The sequence below is a fragment of the Podarcis cretensis genome, assembly GCF_951804945.1.
Source record: "Podarcis cretensis genome assembly, chromosome: 18".
NCBI lineage: Eukaryota > Metazoa > Chordata > Lepidosauria > Squamata > Lacertidae > Podarcis > Podarcis cretensis.
In genome coordinates, this window is record NC_137188.1 from 4,255,102 (window position 1) to 4,268,124 (window position 13,023).

The window sequence follows — 13,023 nt, forward strand, 5'->3', positions numbered from 1 at the left end:
ATCTCTGATCCCGCAGGTTTCGAATCCTTCCTATTCATTTATCTAATTCTGCAGAATTATGCCCACATTCACTCTCTGATGTCTCCAGGTACAGCTGGGGAAAACCCTGGCTGAAACCCTGGAGAGCATCTCCTGCCACTCAGTGCAGAATTACAGAGCTCGAAGAGGCTATAGAATAGTAGAATGTGCCGTTTTATTTAAAATGCATCTGGGTTATTTATGGGGTCTGCCTGGTGTTTTTACATGAGTAGAATGTGCGCTTTTATTTAAAACACATCTCTGGGTTATTTGTGGGGCATAGGAACTACCGTATTTTTTGCCCTATAGGACGCACTTTTTCCCCTCCAAAAATGAAGGGGAAATGTGTGTGCGTCCTATGGGGCGAATGCAGGCTTTCGCTGAAGCCTGGAGAGCAAGAAGCGTCGGTGCGCACCAACCCCTCTTGCTCTCCAGGCTTCAGGAAGCTATCCGCAAGCCTTGCACGCCCAGTGGGAGTTCCCGCGGGCTCGCAAGGCTTGCGGATAGCAGCCTGTTCTGGCGGCTGGGGTCAGGGGAATTTTTTTTATTCATTCCCCCCCCCCCCCAAAAAAAAAAAACCAAGGTGCGTCCTATGGGCCAGTGCACCCTATAGGGCGAAAAATACGGTAGTTCATTATTTTTTTCAAAATACAGTGGTACCTCTGGTTGCGAATGGGATCCGTTCTGGAGCCCCATTCGCAACCTGAGAGGAACACAACCCGCGCCTGTGCGTCTACACATGTGCGGGTCGCGATTCGTCACTTCTGCACATGCGTGTGGCGTCATTTTGCGCGCATACGCGAGCAGCGAAACCTGGAAGTAACCCTTTCTGGTACTTCCAGGTCGCCGCGGGACGCAACCTGAAAAGACATAACTTGAACCGAACGTAACAAGAGGTATGACTGTATATTCCGGCCCACCACAGGGTCTGAGGGACGGTGGACCGGCCCGCAGCTGAAAAAGGTTGCTGACCCCTGCCTTGGAGAGTTGCTGCCAGTCAGTGCAGGCAGTCTTGAGCTTCAATGGACCAGCGTTGTGATGCGGCATAAAACATCTTCCCGCCTGCCTGCCTGCCTTATCCCTCCTGCCCTAGCAACCCTCTCCTCAGAGCCCCTTGTCCGGGGAGGAGGGCATTTTTGGGATTCCTGACTCCTTCGCCTGCTTATGCGCATTGACCTGATGGGCCCCAAAGAGAGAAATGGTCTGTGTGCATTTGGAGAAGCCAGAGGGTTTCAATTCTTTGCTGGTACAGAAGGCAAGTGGGATGGGAATTGGTAGAGGTTCATCACAACCTATGCAGAGTCCAGAATTCTCTTCTCCCCGTGGTTAGAAACTCGGATATATAAGCCAATCGCCAAATGGCACCTTAAACCCAGGTTATAGTTGCCACAATAGAGAGTGGGACGACGATGATGATGATTTCTATACCGCTTTATATTTTAAAGAGAAAAAAACCCTCAAAGTCGTTTACAACACATTAAAATATACAGTTCAACATAGACACCGAGAGACAACAGGACTGCTCAAGCTGCCCCGACTATAAAACTGGAGAAATCGAGAGAGATATAGCTGCACTGGCAGCACATCTCTTCTTTCTTGCATCCAAAAATGCAAGAAGGGCTTTTACACTTGCCGGAAGCTCGCTGGTCCTGGAAGGATCCTTTAAAAAAGTCCCATATGCTCAGAGACTTTGCACCTGTTCATTGGGGGAGATAGGAAGCCCAGCGCACTTGTTCTTTAGATGTCCCTTTTAGGAAGAGGCACGGAGCGAGACCACTGATCCCCTGCTGGTGAGGCTCGCTGACCTCCTGGAAAAGCAAAAAATTGACCTTTTCCTGTTAGGCAAAAATCATAAGACGACCCGGATGGTGGCCAGATTCTGTGTACAGATCTGTAGGCGCAGACCATCCCGCGACCCAAACTAGTTCGTTAAGAAAATCCCCAAACTTGGTTCCGTGGGTGACACTGGCTCATCTCTCTGCGGTAGCTTATCTTAAAGTTTTAATTATCTATACGCTTATCACATTTATAAATTTTAGATTTACTGTTGTACATGCTTTTAAATGTTTGTTTTCCCTCTGGGATTGTACCCCCCAAGTGTGTTTTATAAGCTGCTCTCTGACCGTAATAAATTTTCTATCTATCTATATCCTGTCAAACAATCCAGAATAAAACGAATTCAAGCTTCCGGGGAAATATTTCTGATTCTTCTCTAAGTGACATTTTGATTCCCATTTACTTACTTACTTACTTATTTACAAACCTAAAAGGTAAATTAAAGGGACCCCTGAGCATTAGGTCCAGTCGCAAACGACTCTGGGGTTGCGGCGCTCATCTCGCTTTATTGGCCGAGGGAACAGGCGTACAGCTTCCGGGTCATGTGGCCAGCAGGACTAAGCCGCTTCTGGCGAACCAGAGCAGCACACGGAAACGCCGTTTACCTTCCCACCAGAGTGGTACCTATTTATCTACTTGCACTTTGATGTGGTTTCGAACTGCTAGGTTGGCAGGAGCAGGGACCGAGCAACGGGAGCTCACCCCGTCGCGGGGATTCAAACCACCGACCTTCTGATCGGCAAGTCCTAGGCTCTGTGGTTTAACCCACAGCGCCACCTGCATCCCTTACTTACTTACCTATCTACCTGTTTAATATATAGAGCCTCCCCCTAGCAGACGTGCTCTAGGAAGGCAGGGTGGCGTAGTGGTGAGAATGGCAGACTAGGACCCGGGAGACCAGGGTTCCAGAGTTCAAATCCCCACTCAGCCCTGAAGCTCACTGGGCGACCCTGGAGTCAGTCCCAGCCTCTTCTCCTACCTCTCAGTGTCGTTGTAGGGATTAACTGAGGAGGGGGGTGAACCGTGTAGTCCTTGGAGAAAAAGGTGGGAGATAAAAGCAATAAATCAGCTCTTGTGCTTGTCTGCTTAAGGAATCTGGAGGGGCCAGCCAGGTGGAGATGTCAGTGGCCAGTCTGGGCACCCAGAGATCTCCACGTGGTTGCAATAGGACCCACGCCAGTTGCAAAACGCGCCTGGCACCTGGCTAATTTCTAACAGTGTTCCAAGGTAGGAATAGGAAAGATTCCCCAAGTCCGAAACCCCGGAGAGCCACTTCCACTCAGTTTATTTTTCCGTGGCTGTTTGGCCAACGTTGCTAATGTCGTTTTACAGATTACAGTGGTGCCTCGCAAGACGAAAAGAATCCGTTCCGCGAGTCTCTTTGTCTTGCGGTTTTTTCGTCTTGCGAAGCAAGCGCATTAGCGTCTTAGCGGATTAGCGCTATTAGCGGCTTAGTGGATAAGCTGATAAGCGGCTTAGCGGATCAGCTGATAAGTGGCTTAGCGGCTTAGCGGATCAGCTGATAAGCGGCTTAGCGGATCAGCTGATAAGCGGCTTAGCAGCTTAGAAAAAGGGGGGGGGGGAGAAAAAAAAAACCTGCAGGAACTCACAAGACATTTTCGTCTTGCGAAGCAAGCCCATAGGTAATTCGTTTTGCGAAGCACCTCCAAAACGGAAAACCCTTTCGTCTAGCGGGTTTTTCGTCTTGTGAGGCATTCGTCTTGCGGGCCACCACTGTATAAATGCTGCATTGGTGTGTCAATCATATAACACGACCTTTGCTTGAATTGTAGTGCTTAGCTTATTTTTTCGTGGCTGCTGCTTTGTTAACGGATGCAAAATGCGCCTGGGGAATTTGTAGCACTGGGTGGCTTAGGGAGAGGTTCATCTTTTATTTTTATTTTTTAACAATATGTGCATTTCCTCAAAGAGACGGGACGGCCGTGTGTGTAAACGGGAGGAAGGAGGCAGCTTCTCTCAGGATTTCTGTTTTAACCTAGGTCGAACCGCGACTGCCAGATCGACCAGCACCACCGCAATCAATGCCAGTATTGCCGTCTGAAAAAGTGTTTCCGCGTCGGAATGAGGAAAGAAGGTACTCTCCAGTTCTGGGGTGTGTGTATGTGTGTGTGTGTGTGATATTTTGAGAGATACAAACTCCAAAGAGGATGGCGCATATGTCTGTTAACCGAGGTCCCTTGCAGGACCTCAAAAGCTGCCGAATTTATTTCGCGCTACATCACACAACTCATGTCATCAGATGTATCACTTATTTGGGGGTTTATTTTCATCCTCGTGTTTCTGAATCCCATCTTTCCTCCCCTCCTCTCCATCCCCCTCCCCCCAAGATCTTTATTGAAACATAACATAGATGCATAATAACCAAAATTCCCAATGATTCCCTCACATAAAATATAATACAATGGTACCTCGGGTTAAGTACTTAATTCGTTCCGGAGGTCTGTACTTAACCTGAAATTGTTCTTAACCTGAAGCACCACTTTAGCTAATGGGGCCTCCTGCTGCTGCCGCGCCACCGGAGCACAATTTCTGTTCTCATCCTGAAGCAAAGTTCTTAACCTGAAGCACTATTTCTGGGTTAGCGGAGTCTGTAACCTGAAGCGTATGTAACCTGAAGCATATGTAACCCGAGGTACCACTGCAGCTAGATTAAATCAGCTACTTAATTATAAAACCCACCACCCACCTGCTACTTCCCTCCACAGCAATTCGACTTCTTTATATTTCTTTCTACCTTTTCCCCTTGCATTCTATAATAAATTATTTTTGTTACGTTCTGATTTTTCCTTCTTTCGTTATTGGTTTTGTTATTGCTTACATTTTTTATTCTAAGCCTATTAGCATGTCATTTTTGGAACAATATTTTGACATACAATCTTTGAAATACTTCCACGTCATTCTTAACTTTTGATTTGATTGATATCTTATAATTGAAGTTAATTTTGCCAATTTTCTATACTCAATTTACAAATCCACTCTTCCTTTGTTGGTTTGTCCTGAGATTTCCATTTAGTGGCAATTGCTACCCTGGCAGCTGTTGTTGCATATAAAAAGTCCCCCCCCCCCATATGTGGTATGTCTTTGCCCACCAACCTTAACAGATAAGCTTGGGAATTTTTATCTTCTCCTCTCCATTTTTATCCTTACATCAACCCTGTGGGGTAGGTTAGGCTGAGAGGCAGCTGCTGGTCCCCAAGGAGAAAGCAAGAGAAAAGGAAAAGCAGGAAAAAATGAAAAAAGTTAGAGTAAAAGGTCTCCTGGCTCTCTGCAGCTACATATGATGTTCATTTTTTTTTTAAAAAAAATCTTTTTAAAATTTTTTATTAATATTTTTATTAAGTACAAATTAGAAAACATACATATTCACAACAAAAGAAAATACAAAAGAAAAAGAAAATATATCTAACCAAGGAAAAAGAATTAGAGAATATTTTGTCTCTTTTCATATTTACAGTTATTTATACCTCTATAAAATGCTATTCACAATAAAGCAGTGAAATGAAAGGTGGGTTATCAGAAAAAAAGAACAAAGAAAGAATAAAGAAGTAAAAGAAAAAGATCATAAGTGAAAATTTTTAAAAGTAGATAAGTACTCACAATACATAGCTGTTTCCCATCTATATTTATATTCAATTGTATAATTTCATCTTGTCCTTATCTACCTTAAATCAATTTTTTAAGTTCCAACCATTCTGTCTACAATAATGTATTTTTTAATTTTTGTTCCGCTGAGCGTCTGGCGCAGCTGGCACCCAGGACCCGCTGGATGGCAGAAGGGACTCAACTGGCAGGACTCAACTTTGCAGGCGGTCTGACCTTTGGTGAAATCTGCCAGCCACACACAGCCCCGACCTGAAAGAGAGTTGTGTCAGGGAATCAATGCTTAGGAGCTGCCACACGCCAGCAATGCAAAGGGGTCAAAGGTCCGACACTGGCACGGATAACCCTGGGTCAAAGTGCCTGGCGCCAGCAGGAACGCAGCAGAACCAGGGTTCAAAATAAGCCAGGAGCCAAACGCATTTTGCACCTGACCATCAGCCATTTACGGATGCAGGTGGCGCTGTGGGTTAAACCACAGAGCCTAGGACTTGGCGATCAGAAGGTCGACGGTTCAAATCCCCGCGACGGGGTGAGCTCCCGTTGCTCAGTCCCTGCTCCTGCCAACCTAGCAGTTCAAAAGCACGTCAAAGTGCAAGTAGATAAATAGGTACCGCTCCGGCGGGAAGGTAAACGGCGTTTCCATGCACTGCTCTGGTTCGCCAGAAGCGGCTTAGTCATGCTGCCCACATGACCCGGAAGCTGTACGCCGGCTCCCTCGGCCAATAAAGCGAGATGAGCGCTGCAACCCCAGAGTCGGCCATGTGTGGACCTAATGGTCAGGGGTCCCTTTACCTTTACTATCAGCCATTTGCGACTGAGTGAAGATGCCTGGGAGCCAGGTTGCACAATCAAAATGAATTTCGGGAACCAAAACACTTTTTCTGTGCAGCAGGCGCGCTGAACAGCGTTACAGTGAATTGTTGTTGCTTGTCATCGCTTCCCAGAGTTATGAAGGATATTCCTACCTTATGAATGGTCTGTGTCACCATTAAGAAAAAGAAGTCGGAATAAGCCAAGATATAGTATATGGATTGTCCCTGGATCAAGTGACTTTCCTTTTTTAAGCTCTCAAAATTCTCAACCTGGCTCAAGGTTGCCCTCTGAACTAGCCAGATGTTTAACTGAGAATCAATCACAGTCAGTCCATCATTTGGAAAATGAGACTTGTCCCAAAATGCCAACTAGAAATTCCGTTTTGGCGACTGTAACCTCAGTTTAAGAAGACATTTGGCTTACATATCTGAGTTTCTTTTTTAAAAAACATGATACATTTTACTTTTTACTTTTTTATTTTTCAATATAAATTTTTATTAATTTTTCAACACATCATTTTCAACAGTAATTAAACAAACTTTCATTTCTTACACCATTTTTTTGACTTCCATCAATCACATCTGAAAATTTTCTAGTCTATTCACTTAATATACATTTCTTACTTCCACTATTAGATTTAAATCTCTTAACCAATATCTCTATTCTTTCTCTACTTTGCAATATTTCATATATTTCTCCTTACAAAACTTCTTGTATTCCTACTAGCGTAATTTGTTGATTACAGTTGCTCTTCAAATAGTTCGTATATTTCTTTCAATCTTCTGTAAATCTCTGTTCCCGCAGGTTTCGAACCCTTCCTGTCATTTTGTCCAATTCTGCACAGTCCATTAATTTCGCCTGCCATTCTTCTTTCGTCAGAATTTCTTCTTGCTTCCATTTCTGGGCTAACAATACTCTTGCCGCTGTTGTTGCATATAAAAGCAATTTAACATCTTGCCTATTAATAGCGTCACCACTTTTTATTTTTCAAATATATATTTCCACAAATTTCACATGTATTGGCGACTGAAACCTTGGTTTTAGGAGCCATTTGGCGCCTAGCTCATCTATCTTGAGTTTCTAAAACTGCCTGCATCCTAGAAAGCCACATCAGTCTGTTTAGGTCAGCGCGAAGGGGAAGCTGAGGTCTAGCAGCGTGAGATGGCTGGGCAGGCAGGTTAACGTGGGACCTGGTGCGGAGTCAAGAGGCCCTGGCTTTTGCAGAATGAGCTGCTTGCCTTCAAGGCTGCCAGAGGGCCCAGCGGGTCGCTGTCAAACCGGTAAAACAGGTGGTGTTTGTTTGGAGAGCGCAGGATTTTACAGGCGGGTGAGGAAAGGAGCCTGCAGGCTGTCAGGTCATATGACTCAGTAGCAGTAAAGGTCACAGCTGGAGAGCCAAATACCATCTTGAGAGTGAGCAAGCACCAAATTATTCCTTTGTTTGGATTTTTGGCCCCCGTTTCCACAGGTCTCATGATTGTGCCCCTTGCTCGCCCCCCCCCCCGGGGGAGATCTTGCCCTTGAATCCTGCTAACAAGCTCCTCCCTTCATTGGGAACGGGATAGAGTCATAGAATTGCAGCGTTGGAGGGGTTCCCCACAGGTCATCCAGTCCAACCCCCCTGCGATGCATTTGGAGAACCTTTCGCTGCCTTTGCTGGATCAGACCCCAGAAAGTTCCCTTTGGCCCAGAGGATCCTGCTGAGCCAAAGATTCTGGCATTTGCAGGGGGGGGGGGTGGGCAGGATGACCTCCCAACTTTACAACACTGTGATTCTGTGGTTCCTGGGAAGGGTAGCTACTGCTGCAGAAGACCCTGAAACGAGAAGTAATCGACTATAAAGTTAAATAACAAAAATAAAAAAGTTTTTTTTAAAAAAATAATAATATTTATTCAAAGTTTAAGAATTACAAAGAGAAAAGAAGAAAAAATACAAAAGACAAAAGACAAAAAATATAACAACATCAAAAAAAAATAAAAATACACTCACTTAGAAAAAACCCCAAAAGGAAACAGTTTAAACCTTTGCAAAACTTTCCTCCTTTACTTATTTCCTTGACCTCCTCACACCTCCCATTTTTGTATTCTAGTTCAAATCGTTATTTCTGCAAATCCTTCCAACCTTATTTTCATTTAAACAATTTAATTAATATTTTTTTTTAAAAAAACAACCACTTAACAAAAATTAAAAAGTTTAAGGAATACGTTAACCTAGAATTAAACAAAGACTTAACGAGATTCCGGCTACAAAACTCGTTTCACTGAACTTTCAAGACTGGTGTTATGTGGTCTCGGCGGCCACTCCCAGTCACAAGACTAGCTGCTGCATTCTGGATTAGTTGTAGTTTCCGGGTCACCTTCAAAGGTAGCCCCATGGAGAGCGCATGGCAGTAGTCCAAGCGGGAGATACCCAGAGCATACACCACTCTGGTGAGGCAGTCTGCAGACAGGGAGGGTCTCATCCTGTGTACCAGATGGAGCTGGTAAAGAGCTGCCCTGGACACAGATTTGACCTGTGCCTCCATGGACAGCTGTGAGTCCAGAATGACTCCCAGGGTGCGCACCTGGTCCTTCAGGGGCACTGTTACCCCATTCAGGACCAGGGAGTCCTCCACACCCGCCTGCCCCCTGTCCCCAAAAAATAGTATTTCTGCCTTGTCAGGATTCAACCTCAATCTGTTAGCCGCCATCCATCCTCCAACCACTTCCAGACACTCACACAGGACCTTCACCGCCTTCACTGGTTCTGATTTAAAAGAGAGGTAGATTAGTTGTAGTTTCCGGGTCACCTTCAAAGGTAGCCCCACGTAGAGCGCATTGCAGTAGTCCAGGCGGGAGATAACCAGAGCATGCACCACTCTGGCCTTAACCAGCTCTCTCTGCTTGATTCCCTCAGCCGTCCAGAGGGGCCGGATCCCTCCCACCCACTCCAGCGCCAGCCCCAACGCCCTGCCCAGCGGCGAATACTACAACGGGCAGCCTGTCTCGGAGCTGATTTCGCAGCTGCTCCGCGCCGAGCCCTACCCCACCGCACGCTTCAGCTCCCAGTACGCCCAGCAAGGCAGCGTGATGGGCATTGATAACATCTGCGAGTTGGCGGCACGTCTCCTCTTCAGCACGGTGGAGTGGGCTCGAAACATCCCCTTCTTCCCCGACCTGCCCGTCTCGGACCAGGTGGCGCTGCTGAGGCTCAGCTGGAGCGAGCTCTTCGTCCTCAACGCCGCGCAGTCTGCCCTGCCGCTGCACATGGCGCCGCTGCTGGCTGCTGCTGGTTTCCACGCGGCTCCCATGTCGGCCGACCGCGTGGTCTCCTTCATGGACCAGATCCGCATCTTCCAGGACCAGGTGGAGAAGCTCAACCGGCTGCAGGTGGACCTGGCGGAGTACAGCTGCCTCAAAGCCATCGCCCTCTTCACCCCAGGTGAGCACACCGGCCGGAGCCATTCCCGGCTGTATTGAGGCGGCTCGAGCGAGTGAGCCAAGCTGCATGTTTGGCTATTGCAGAATTTCCCCTGTTTCTCCCTGAATTTGAAGGGTTTTCTCTCTCTGGATGAAAATGCTTTGTTGAAGTAAATCAAAATGGCATAAAATCACAGAAGTACTAAGAAGCAGAGCAGTAACAACAACAGTTTTATTGTATAGCATTATTATTATTATTATATAATTATTATCTTATAACTATTTTCATAATTGTGCAATTAGTTATAAATATTAGGTAATAATTATATAATAGTTGTTTAAGATATTATTTGATTATTTCTTTAAAAAATTTAAATGAACTTTTCAATTTTTGGAAATTATTTTAAACCTCTAAACAAATCTCTCATATCCTTTGACTTCCATTCTGTGGAGTTCTTTCCTTTCCTCATTAAGCGGCTATATGACTTACATTTTACCCATTGGATACATTAATTCTAAATGATTAACCTACCAATTCTCTCATCTGCTGCTATACTTCAAATCCTACATATGTTTTCATATAACCATGATTTTTTTTTCAAATACAGTGGTACCTTGGTTCTCAAAACGGCTTAGTTGCCGAACAAATCAGCTTCCAAATGCCGCAAACCCGGAAGTGAGTGTTCTGGTTTGCGAATGTTTTTCGGAAGCCGAATGTCTGACGTGGCCTCTTGCTTGTAGTGCAGCCAATCGGAAGCAACGCCTTGGTTTTCGAACGGTTTTGGGAGTCGAATGGATTCCTGGAACCGGTTAAGTTTGAAAACCAAGGTACCGCTGTATTCCACAAAATATTTTCAAAGACTCCTTATTTCCAAAAAGGAGAAGGTGGTCTAATTATAATATATTTATTTATAATAATTATAATATAATTATTATAATTATTATATAATATAATAATTATAATTTAATTATTTATACCCCACCCATCCAGCTGGGTTGTCCCAGCCACTCTGGGCAGCTCCCAGCACATCTGGAAACAACAACAACAACAACAACAACAACAACAACAACAACAACAACAACAACAACAACAAAATTTATTATTTATACCCCGCCCATCTGGCTGGGTTTCCCCAGCCACTCTGGGCGGCTTCCAACAGAACACTAAAATACAATAACCTATTAAACATTAAAAGCTTCCCTAAACAGGGCTGCCTTCAGATGTCTTGTAAAAGTTATGTCATTCTTTGATCTCCTTGACATCTGATGGGAGGGCATTCCACAGGGGAGCTGCCACTGAAGGATAAAATAAAATAATGAGACCACGAATGAACTATTAGTAATAAATTATTATTACTGTTATTGGATATAAATTATACGACTTTCTGTAGACCTCCGAAGGCAGCCCTGCATCATGAAGCTTTTAATATGTGGCCATAGAATCCTAAGAGTTGGAAGAGACCCTGACGGTCATCTAGCCCAACCCGCCCGCAGTGCAGGAATCTTGCGCCCAACTTGGGTCTCGAACGCACAACCCTGAGAATAACAATCTCAGCGACTGGTGTTTTGAGGTGTTCTTGATTGGAAGGCACCCAGAGTGACTGGGGTCATGGTGAGTTTGCTCCCTGCAGCTCCGCTTTTGCAAAGCTTTTTGCTTTGCTGGCTCCCTGGCTTTGGCAAAATCCCGGTGCTTAGATGACAGCTGTGGAAGCTTAAAGGACGCTGAGGAGCAACAGGACCCTCTGCCGGCCGCAGAGCTTGCGATTCATGCTCCCTCTTCGCCATTTCTCATCTGTGAGTGGCACGCATGGAGGCAGTGCCACCTTGTGGTGAGGCAGAGTGCGAGCCTGCATGCCCAGCGGCAGTCTATCTGGGTTCCTAAGGGTAATTGTGTTGTTGTTGTTTAGTTGTTGTGTCGTGTCTGACTCTGGACCAGAGCACGCCAGGCACTCCTGTCTTCCACTGCCTCCCGCAGTTGGGTCAAACTCATGCTGGTAGCTTCGAGAACACTGCCCAACCATCTCGTCCTCTGTCGTCCCCTTCTCCTTGCACCCTCCATCTTTCCCAACATCAGGGTCTTTTCCAGGGAGTCTTCTCTTCTCATGAGGTGGCCAAAGTATTGGAGCCTCAGCTTCAGGATCTGTCCTTCCAGTGAGCACTCAGGGCTGATTTCCTTCAGAATGGATCGGTTTGATCTTCTTGCAGTCCATGGGACTCTCAAGAGTCTCCTCCAGCACCAGAACTCAAAAGCATCCATTCTTCGATGATCAGCCTTCTTTATGGTCCAGCTCTCACTTCCGTACATCACTACTGGGAAAACCATGGCTTTAACTATACAGACCTTTGTTGGCAAGGTGATGTCTCTGCTTTTTAAGATGCTGTGGGTAACTGTACACTGTGCAAAAAGGATTCCAGATTAGATGGGCCGCTCTCTTTGGCTTGATCCAGCGGCCAACCTCTTCTGGTATCTTTGTGGAACCTTTACGTCCAGAGGCAGTCTATCTCGGTTCCTAGTTTCTCTGGGGTATTCAGCCACTGTGAGGACAGAATCATAGAATTGTAGCATTGGAAGGGACCCAAGGGTCATCTAGCTCAACCCCCCGGCAGTGGAGGAATCTTTTGGCCAACGTAGGACTTGAACCCGCCACCATGAGAGAGTCTCTACTGTCGGAGCTTATCAGGAGTAGAGACGTGTTTCTACCCCCCCCCCAACACACTTTGACTTATTTTATTTTATTTATTTAATCATTTTTTCAGTACAAACAACAACCGCAAAAAACACATACAACAAAAACCATAATAACACAATTTAACAGTTCAGATTTGAAGACTGATATACCTATGACTACACCTTTTTATTTTTTTTTATAATGTTTTATTAAGGGTTTTTTTAATTACAATATAAATAAGCAAACAAAAATATTACATATCATAACATATTTTCTTATCTCCTTTGGATTTCCTCACATCTCCCGCTCCTGCGTTCCAAGTTGTAAAAATTAAACCAGCAATTTATCACCTTATCTCCGTCCTTACTATCTAGTTTTCAATGTAATATCTCAAATTTTAGATACATTTATTTCACTTCTTAGAAAATTAAACTTAGCCTAATTATTATCTAAAAAATTATTTTTCTTTAAATTTGCCTTATCTTCATAATTCACTTCATCTGTTTTGATGGTGCCAAAATTGTTTATGATCTACACCTTTTTAACAATATTTCCCCACCACTGTCCACCTTATCGCTTAAATATTCCTTCCAGATTTCCTCATATTTATCCATTCTTAATTTGTGCCGACATGGAATTTGTTCATATGTAGCTAGTCTGTTCATAT

General features: G+C 44.9%; 1 protein-coding gene across 1 annotated transcript in view; it reads left to right on the forward strand.

Moving 5' to 3' along the window:
• NR2F6 (nuclear receptor subfamily 2 group F member 6) overlaps positions 1-13,023 on the forward strand; it is a 29,932-nt gene that overhangs the window by 12,195 nt on the left and 4,714 nt on the right. The window contains exons 2-3 of the mRNA XM_079960832.1: positions 3,855-3,949; positions 9,185-9,709. Coding sequence (XP_079816958.1) covers positions 3,855-3,949; positions 9,185-9,709 — 620 coding nt within the window. The remainder of the gene's footprint in view (positions 1-3,854; positions 3,950-9,184; positions 9,710-13,023) is intronic.